The sequence below is a fragment of the Schistocerca americana genome, chromosome 1 (genome assembly GCF_021461395.2).
Source record: "Schistocerca americana isolate TAMUIC-IGC-003095 chromosome 1, iqSchAmer2.1, whole genome shotgun sequence".
Classification (NCBI taxonomy): domain Eukaryota; kingdom Metazoa; phylum Arthropoda; class Insecta; order Orthoptera; family Acrididae; genus Schistocerca; species Schistocerca americana.
This window is the reverse complement of record NC_060119.1, coordinates 58095543-58106217: the sequence shown is the minus strand read 5'-3', so window position 1 is coordinate 58106217 and position 10675 is coordinate 58095543. Positions and strand designations below refer to the sequence as shown.

The following is a 10675-nucleotide window of genomic DNA, read 5'->3' as shown; positions in this document are numbered from 1 at the left end:
GAGCTCTGACAGAAGTCGGCTAACGGATAAAAGCAGTACAGTGACCTAATAGACTGAAATAGCATAAAACATACAAAGACGTCAACTATGTGAAATTAGGCTGAATGTCGTAAGGGGCGCCACACACGAGCCGCATATGGCAGCGATCTCACACCACTCGACCCCTCCACACACGCGGGATTTGCCAGGCGGTCGCAACCAGTGTCGCTAGCGCCGCGGTGCGGTCAAACTCCGCAATGCAGGCGGAACTGATGGGTTCAACTGGGCTGCTTGAGTCCAGGCTCACAAAAGAAAAACATGGCCCGGAAAAGAGATTTTAAACAGATTTACTGAATGAATTACGATTTCACCCTAAAGATTGACATAATTTCACGCATATGACAAAGTACGAGTACTTACCTGGAGTTACTTTGTAAACATCGTTACACCAGAAGTACAAAAAAAGAGACAAAAATATAAGGCAAGCAGTATCAGCTCACAAGCACCAAACAGCAACTTCAAGGTTTTTAGCAACTCGAAGATCTTATGAAGACCTTACATATTCGACATTGATATCGCCGCAGTCCCTGGGAAAAATCATTCCAGAAACATGTGCAGCCATCACCGAACTTCAAAGGTTTATAATTGTGATGTCACGCAAACCTGCGTATTCGGTTCGCTATACAAACATTTCAAACAAATCGTATTAATGAGTTTTATTACAAAATTTTGCGATTACACGGATGTGTTGCAAGCAAAGGGCGAAATACAAAATAATTAATTTTCTTCAGTGTAAACAGTTCCACGTATGTGTTACGCAGAGTGTACAAGCGAAGTGAGTAGAGTTGACGCTCCTGCACAAGCTGCTCATCTTGAAGGGGCCGCTGCTGTCGCGTTGTCATCCTGGAGAGAGGTCGGTCAGCGTGCGATTCGCGGACTTCTCCTCACAGCCAGCCCTTCTCTATCGTTCTCGACTGGCGTGCCGGCGCTTGACTTCGCGCCGTAACAATTATAATTTAATGTATAGAATGAAAAATTTTTATTCATTAAAATTTTATTCTTCAGAAGTGGTATTTGAAAGCGAAAACATGACAGTTATAAACAAATTTTTGAATGTCTCTATTTCTTTCAATCTGTAACTCACTATTAATTTGTGGCGTGTTAGTTTTTAATTCTGAATTGTGACTCAAATTCACTATTTCACCCTGAAATAGGACTGACTTTATAATTCATTCTGCTTAAAAACATTGCGTCTTGGACATAGCTCTTAGCTTGCAGTCAAAGTTTTGCCCAGATACGTCGGCAGATTCCCCTTTATACATTTTGTCAAGTCTTTCCGTGATCGCCTCAAGGGTTTTATCAGCTGCGGTCGCGCTCTTGTTGAACGATCTGCCAGATTCCTGACCTGGAGTTGCATCAGCTATTTCTTCTGGTTCTTCATCTTCTTCAAGTTTGTGAGATCTCCTGCGTACTCTTGTCTTGTGTTTCCTGAAACATGCCGTAACAGCAGTGTGCATTATTTGTTGCATTTGCCATCTGCAGAGGAAGAACAGAAAGAAACTGCAAAGGAGTTCGAAAATAGATGGAATTTTCCCAACTGCCTGGGAGCAATTGATGGATAACACGCATCAAGTATGTCTCCACCTAATGCAGGATCTTATTTTCTCGATTACAAACACTTCCACAGCCAGTTGCCTTTCGCCATTGCTAATGTAAAGTACGAACTCATTTACTTTCATTATGGCAAAAATCAATGTGTTTCTGATGGTGGTGCAATGGGATGTACAAATTTTCATAGAAATTTGTCAATGTCAGTTTGCAACTAGACCCACCACCTGAGGTACTCGCTACGCTATGTATTTGTTGGATGTGAGGCATTTTTTTACATAAAAAATTTAATGAAACCATATAACAAAAATCAGCTGAAGAGAAAACAGAAAGACAAAGGCCGACTGAGGCCAAATGGATCGGACATTTTATTTCGGTGACTGCTGTATCATTTTCATGTCTGTACATATCCCAAGCAAGTTACTGCAGGCATAAAGAACACCTTCTTATCACTGTGAGCAAGTGGTTAGCTGCGCAGGTAAATGCGATATATTATAGCCCATCAAAAATTATGACTTAATATAATGAAATAAATTTTTCATAGTTACAGTTAAACTGCATAGCTAGAATAATTGATATTTAAATATGTTAATTTGATACCTCGGCATCTGAAGCAGTGGGTGTCAGCCAAGGACGAATTTACGTGGAATGACCCTTTTTCCATAACAGCAAAAAGTATTTTGGTTTCCAATTTATTTGTGGTTGGTTGGTTGGTTGGTTGTTTCGGGAAGGAGACCAGACAGCGAGGTAATCTATCTCATCGGATTAGGGAAGGACGGGGAAGGAAGTCGGCCTTGCCCTTTGTAAGGAACCATCCCGGCATTTGCCTGGAGCGATTTAGGGAAATCACGGAAAACCTAAATCAGGATGGCCGGACGCGGGATTGAACCGTCGTCCTCCCGAATGCGAGTCCAGTGTCTAACCAATTTATTTGTGTGTCCATTCATAAACACATCATTATAATATTTATTTCATTATAAAGCCTGACATCTTAGGAGTTCTCTAAGATAAAAACTACGAGGATTAGATAAGTTATAATGGCAGCACTGCCGTAACATGGAGAATGTGCGTCAAGCGGCATACGCGGTGTCTGTAGCTGATATCAGGTCAGCTGAAGTAGTGCAGCGAGAGGCGACAGCTATGTTTGAGGCAGTTGCAGTGTGTACTGCCTGAAGGAGCGGGGGTGGGGGTGGGAACATTTCAAGCGGCCTAGCAGTTGTTTAGGTAAAATGCCACAGGTTGAACCCCGTGCAGGAGCTCCTGCGTGTGTGGGGGTGGGAAATACTGGAGCAACCGCAGTATTCATCCGATATGAGTCCAAGCGATGACCACCTGTTCGATAATTTAAGGAACATCTTCGTGGCGCGCGCTACAACGCAAGAGAAGACACCATGTGTGCTATGGGGCGGTTATTGAGAAATATGGATAGAGATGGACGCTCTCACGGTAGAGGACGCCTTCCATCTGTGTGCGAGAAGGTGATTGCGATGCGGGGCGATTATACTGAAGGCACGTAATACGGTGAACGTCTGTCAGTAAATTCTGGTATGAACCATAACAGCGTTGCCACTACCATGTACATTCCCAGCAGGTTGGTGGAATGTGATACAAGCGTTTCTCATCGACCTTGTAATTTTTACAGATATTGGAAAGTGACATAGATTAATATTTTTTATAATTTTCTTCTTAACTTTACCGCTAATGATTACATTTTTGTCAACTTGAAATTTAACTCTTTTTCCGGGATTAAATCATTAGCATCCCAAAAAGACGTTATGTCGAACGTGCTGGGCCTCGGCAGTTGCTAGACGAGTGAGTGCAACGCTCATTATACATTCATTTATGCAAATTAATCAAAATCTCCGAAGTATGGGCACCTGTATTGCAACAGAAATACCATCACAGTGAGACAACAAATTAGATATGCAAGTACCGGTAACTATATTTATTATTTACAGGTCACCCACTTAGGAATTCTAGTAGGATAATCGGGTTTATGATTGCGAAACAAAAATTCTCTGAAGAATGTCTGTTTATTGTGAGCAAAGTTTTGCATGAACCAAAGAAAATGATTACTAAGCAGTTACTATCATGTGAATTATCAGTTCTCTGAACCTTAGCGGCAAACACTGGCTCACTAGATGCTTATTCGTATCTTAATATACATTCACCTTATTGTAATGGACATTAAACGCAACTGAAAGACTGTTTGGGAAGCGCTGCAAACTTACGTAAACTGCACAGTTCACAAATTCGAAGTAATCGAGTGCAAGACTCGTGAAATAAGACAAATAATCAAGCAAACTAAGTTGCGCTGCAAATCCCGCAAATTATCAACTACTCAGGTGACGGACAGTGCTATTTACAAAACGCGAATACCTTTTAGAACTCAGCGAACATTTGTACCAACATTTTGATTGCAAAATGGCTCAGATAGTGGTCGATAACAGCAACCACCGATGTCAGGACAGGTCCAGACGGCAGCTCCCCAAAACGGAATCGTCGTCTCCTCCCAGCTCGCTAACTCTCGAAAAATTCAATCTGGAGAGGGTGATCTCCAGGCATTATCACACCGACCAGAGAGAATTTCGCTTTCGTTTCTAGAATACAGGTGAATCCTGCACAAATTTCCCATTCTTGGCTCACTGAATGCATTTCAGCTTGCAGAAGGTTGTAAAAGCGGTGCTTTGCTTGTCTTCAATATTTTTCTATGCTGATTGGGGAAAGATTCTCAAATAAATAAACTTAGTGAATAGGCGACAGTTATTTAATTCAAACTCTCTAAAAATGGCTCTGAGCACTATGGGACTCAACTGCTGTGGTCATAAGTCCCCTAGAACTTAGAACTACTTTTTTTTTTTTTCTGGAACCAAAATTATTTATTTCAGAAAAAAAAGTAAGAAACAACAAATAAATTATCTCTATGGTTGTAAATTACACGTTTTCATATTAATTTTGTTCATCTATTTATGGTATTTGTTACTCTTATTTATTTTGTAAGACATGCTGTCCATTTTCTAATTTTCCTTTCATTCTTTTCGTTTTTAAGCACTTCGATAAGTTTTTCCTATATTCGTTACTGAGCGTAGTCCATTTTCATTGCAATATGGTTATGTCCAAGTTTGTTGTGGCAAATAATGATATGATTGGCATTTCTCTGATGTCACAGAGTTATTCACTTGCAATGTGCATACAAACAAAACATAAATGAGCATAGTTATTTAGATAGTGATTACATTAAGTTATATACATTTAAATTACATATTGCATTTAAGGCATGAAAGGATGATAGAAACAAAGGAGGTCCGGTTTTAGTTCGGCTTTTAAGCATGCATCACTTATTATTTACATGGAAGGACAGATCTGACAGTTGAACGTCGAAGGTGAAAGTAGAGATGATCCTAACTAACCTAAGGACAGCACACAACACCCAGCCATCACGAGGCAGAGAAAATCCCTGACCCCGCCGGGAATCGAACCCGGGAACCCGGGCGTGGGAAGCGAGAACGCTACCGCACGACCACGAGATGCGGGCGAATTCAAATTCTCTGTCACCTATTCATAATAAGCCAACCAACTATCACCACATCAAGTGGAATTTTGTTCACGACTCGCAATGAGCCATGACTTTTCCCTTATTCTGCAGGGAAGCCTTCGATTTAGTTATCAGCTGTTCCACAAGTGCAATGGTCGCGACAGTCTGCGAGAATAAACTGGGCCTTACAAAGAAAAGCGCGACATCTGCACGACCTTAGGCTAGGCGCAAATTGAGACGCGTATAGCACGTGTGACGTGACACGACACTACAGCGCGACACGCACGTGCCGCACGGGTCGCGCGGGTGCAGCGCATATTGCGACACGTACACCATATTTCGCACGCGCCGACTGGCGACGCTCTGCGCTGACTGAACCGAAGCGCGCGCAACCTCTTATCTTTCTCAAACGATTTTACAGAAACTATTCTCTGAAAATATATGATTTTTGCCTTACTTGTAGCGTTTATATGTCAGCTTCGTGACGAAGTGCCCATCACCTCGCTAATGACCATTCTTATTGTGATGTACACATTTTAGTGAGACACTACGCAAAACTCAAAAAGTTTGCAACGAAAATTAGGGGTCGCTATGATTTTGCGTTTGGGGCGTATTACACCATATGTTGCTGCGTATGAAATTCAGCTAACATGCTGAATTTTTGTTTAGACTTGGGAGGAGATCTCTATCTGCCTCCGATCTCGAGAAAATGGATCCTACATAGCGCATTCATTTCCGATCTCACGCTCGCGGGAATGAAACACTTTCATATCTCCTAAACCACTCGAGATATCGAAACGAAAGTTTGGCGAATGATAAAACACAAGGAGGGGAGTGTTTTGCCAGTTCTTAAACACACGGAACTTTCTTATCAATATATATATCAGTACTTATGTATGTATCAGTACTTATACTTCCCTTTTTATTTATTTCACTCCAGTGACTGTAATTTTTTAAGAGTTATCGACAGCTAGCGAAACAAGAGCTTACTAGTATGAAAATAAACATGATATTTCTTCTTTTATGTTACTGCAAACAGACACTATGACGTTTTCCGTAAGCTACTGAGCTCTGTGATTGCCAATTACTTGTTTAATAAGGCACTCCGTTTCGGAATTCTGTCTCAATAGTTGCTGTAAGATGAGTTTGGCAAATTACACTGTGACAAAGAAAGTACAATTAAACAAGTCACCAAGAGAAATGTGGCCGTTACTCACAAACGGTGATGCTTCTCCGAGTGAGAAAAGGTTAACAACTCGCACAAAAATAGATTGCCAACTCTGTTGGAATTTTGGTGTAATCCCCGTAACCCATTGTATTTTTAACACTGAGCAACTGGAATGGAAACTTACCAAAGGATTTTATTCCTTCTCCTGATCTGAGCAGTATTAAAATAATGACGAGAATTCCTTTAGCCGGAATGATAGGCAGATGCCAAATACTGGTTACTCAACTACGGCTTGCCAAACTTACAATGTGTGATCGCGAATAAAATAGTTGTTATTGAGAAAAATAAACAATTGATCTGTCGCACAACACAATGGTCAGTGTATTGTCAGCAGCGGAGGATAATGCGCACGACAGGAATGCACAAGCTAGCCGTGTGTGCCTTGTGAGTTGTAGTTCGAAAAACATTGTCATGAAAGTAGATCTGCCTCTGTCAGTAGTACATTTCAACAAATTATATAGATCTAATCATAACAATCTTTTAGGATATTCCTGCTTTTGTAATAATGCCGACCATTTTTTTCATTTGTGTAGCCTGTTGTATAATTAGTTTATTAATGCTGATAATGTGCATGCAACAATTGTAATGCTTTTTCTCATCACGGCGAACCAATTAAAACATTGTTATTTGTGACTGCTTTTCGACTGTTTCTGGCTTGCAGTAGAAATGTGATGTTCACATGCACGTAGTACAGTGTGTCGTATTATATTATTACATGCGTATCCAAGTAATCGCAGTGAGACTTCTGTACTTCACATCTTGGACGCGTTTTACCAGGAGCACAAAGGGATCACACCTGTGGAGATTACCCCTTTCTAAATTTTTGTAACAGATCGTACAGATACGATTTTTTGCACATAAACCACCGACAGTTTACCACGAAACAAGTAACAGGAATATTACCAAGTACATTGACAGATAAGTAATGTTTTACGTAAGTACTCAAGGACACAATATCATCTCGCAACAATAGAAAACTACCTGAAAGCAAGGAGGGTGGAAAAAAAAATCCCTCTTGCTGTTCTTCTGACTCTCCAGATGTTAAAGTTGCATATTATTGACAGACACACGAGACCTTAAAGATGTATAACAGTTTTTTTTTTTTTTTTTTTTTTGGTAGGGTTTAAGGGCGCTCAACTGCTGAGGTCATTAGCGCCCAGTCACTGGTGTTAGAGCACAAGGAACCTGCTAAAACTCAAGGGGATGGGGGGACATCAAAAGGACCTGACAAAGATGCAGATGAAATAAGTAAAAAGGTTAAATGTCTTTGGTCAAGCCAGTTAAAGTTATAAAACGCAGAAGACGAGCAGCTGCTCGAGCGTCATCAGCTAAAACATCCGGTAAGGTAGATGGCAGGGACAGGACAACACGAAATTGACTAAAACGGGGACACGACAATAAAACATGGCGCACCGTTAATGCCTGACCACAAGGGCACTGCGGGGCTGGGTCACCAGAGAGCAGGTAGCGGTGGCTAAACCGGCAATGCCCAATCCGCAACCTGGTCAGAAGGACCTCCTCGCGCCGAGATGGTCGGGAGGAAGTTGTCCAAGCAGTTGGGAGCGGTTTTACTGCCTGGAGCTTGTTTCCTTGGAGGGATGACCAAGCATCCCACCACAAGGACACAAGCCTCTTACATACATCCCCACAAACGTCAGATGACGGGACACAATGGGAGGCTGGCCGAGGCTGGAGGACTGCAGCCTTGGCTGCAGCATCCGCAGCCTCATTCCCAGGCACTCCTACATGTCCGGGGACCCACAGAAACCTGACAGAACCGCCATTATCAGCGAAAGAATGGAGGGACTGCTGTATTCGTTGAATTAAGGGATGGACCGGATAGGGAGCCCCAAGGCTCTGAAGAGCACTGAGTGAGTCAGTGCAGAGTACATACGATGAATGGCGGTGGCGGCGGGCATACTGAATGGCCTGATGGAGAGCAAAAAGCTCGGCCGTAAAGCTGGAACATTGGTCAAGGAGCCGGTATTTAAAGGTGGCGGTCCCGACGACAAAGGCACAGCCGACACCATCGTCAGTTTTGGAGCCATCGGTGTAAATAAAGGTGTGACCAGCAAGTCGAGCACGAAGTTCGACAAACCGTGAGCAATACACTGCAGCCGGAGTACCCTCCTTCGGGAGTGAGCTGAGGTCGAGATAAATACGAACCGGAGCCTGGAGCCAAGGTGGTGTCAGGCTCTCACCCTCTCTGAAGGTGGTAGGGAGGGCAAAATCCAATTGTCGAAGCAGGCGACGGAAGCGGACTCCGGGGGGCAGCAGGGCAGACACATACAACCCGTACTGACGGTCGAGAGAATCGGCGAAGAAGGACTTGTAAGAGGGGTGTTCGGGCATAGACAACAGCCGGCAGGCATACCGACACAGCAGTATGTCGCGCCGGTAGGTCAATGGTAACTCGGCAGCTTCAGCGTAAAGACTCTCGACAGGACTAGTGTAGAAGGCTCCGGTCGCAAGACGTATCCCCCGATGGTGGATGGAGTTGAGCCGGCGTAAGAGGGATGGCCGAGCGGACGAGTAGACGAAGCTCCCATAATCCAGCTTCGATCGGACTATGGACCGATACAAGCGAAGCAGGACAGTGCGATCCGCTCCCCAAGATGAACCGCTAAGAACTCTGAGGACATTAAGGGAACGTGTACAACGGGCCGCCAAATAAGAGACATGTGGAGACCAACACAGTTTCCGGTCCAACGTGAGCCCTAGAAACTTAGTTGTGTCCACGAATGGGAGAACAACGGGACCGAGATGCAAGGATGGCGGAAGGAACGCTTTATATCGCCAAAAGTTGATACAAACCGTCTTCTCTTCAGAGAACCGGAAGCCATTTGCCACGCTCCATGAGTAGAGGCTGTCTAGACAACGCTGGAGGCAGCGCTCCAGGAGGCATGTTCTCTGGGCACTGCAGTAGATCGCGAAGTCATCGACAAAGAGAGAGCCTGAGACATTAGGTGGAATGCAATCCATAATTGGATTGATCGCGATGGCAAAAAGGGCTACGCTCAAGACGGAGCCCTGAGGCACTCCGTTCTCCTGGAGGAAGACGTCGGACAATACGGAACCCACACGTACCCTAAACTTTCGATCCGTTAAAAAGGAATCAATAAAAAGGGGCAGACGACCGCGTAGGCCCCACTTGTGCATAGTGCGGAGGATACCTCCTCTCCAACAGGTATCATAAGCCTTCTCCAAGTCGAAGAACACGGCTACCGTTTGGCGCCTTCGCAAAAAGTTGTTCATGATGAATGTCGACAAGGTCACAAGGTGGTCAACAGCGGAGCGGCGGCGACGAAAGCCGCATTGGACATTAGTAAGTAGTCGTCGAGATTCAAGAATCCAAACTAACCGAGCATTAACCATGCGCTCCATCACCTTACAGACACAGCTTGTAAGAGAAATGGGGCGGTAACTAGAAGGAAGGTGTCTATCCTTCCCGGGTTTGGGTATAGGAACAACAACGGTGTCACGCCAACGCATGGGGACCTGACCTTCGGTCCAGACGCGATTGTAGGTACGAAGAAGGAAGCTTTTGCCCGCCGGAGAAAGGTGTGCCAGCATCTGAACGTGAATGGCATCTGGCCCCGGAGCAGAGGACCGGGACAGTGCAAGCGCACGTTCGAGTTCCCGCATAGTAAAGGGGGCATTGTAAGTTTCCAGATTCAGCGAGTGGAAGGAAGGTCGCCGAGCCTCGTCTGCCTCTTTCCTGGGAAGGAAGGCAGGATGGTAATGGGCGGAGCTTGAAACCTCCGCGAAAAAGCGGCCAAAGGCGTTGGAGACAGCCACAGGATCAACAAGGACCTCATTACCTGAGGTGAGGCCAGGTACTGAGGAGTGGGCCTTAATGCCCGACAGCCGGCGCAGGCTACCCCAAACGACAGAAGAGGGAGTGAAACTGTTAAAGGAGCTGGTGAAAGAGGCCCAACAAGCTTTTTTGCTGTCTTTGATGACTCTACGGCATTGCGCTCGGAGTCGTTTGTATTCAATACAATTCGCCAACGTAGGATGGCGGCGAAAGGTGCGTAAAGCACGTCGTCGAGCACGGATAGCGTCCCTACAAGCCTCGTTCCACCAGGGGACGGAAACGCGACGTGAAGAAGAAGTAGTACGAGGTATGGAACGTTCGGCAGCATGGATAATAACAGCCGTGAGGTATTCGACCTGACTGTCACAACTGGGAAAATCGTGGTCCGGAAAGGTCGCCAGGGAGGAGTAAAGTCCCCAGTCAGCTTTCAGTATGTTCCAGCGCGAAGGACGTGGGGATGGGGTGTGGTGCAGGAGACGAACGACACAGGGGAAGTGGTCGCTCGAAT

General features: G+C 44.7%; 1 protein-coding gene across 1 annotated transcript in view; it reads right to left on the bottom strand.

Moving 5' to 3' along the window:
• Window positions 1–1217: 1217 nt before the first annotated feature.
• Window positions 1218–10675, bottom strand: part of LOC124596657 (mucin-19-like) — a 107268-nt gene continuing 97810 nt past the window's right edge. Inside the window, exon 12 of the mRNA XM_047135890.1 lies at window positions 1218–1467. Within this exon, the coding sequence (XP_046991846.1) occupies window positions 1218–1467 (250 nt within the window). The remainder of the gene's footprint in view (window positions 1468–10675) is intronic.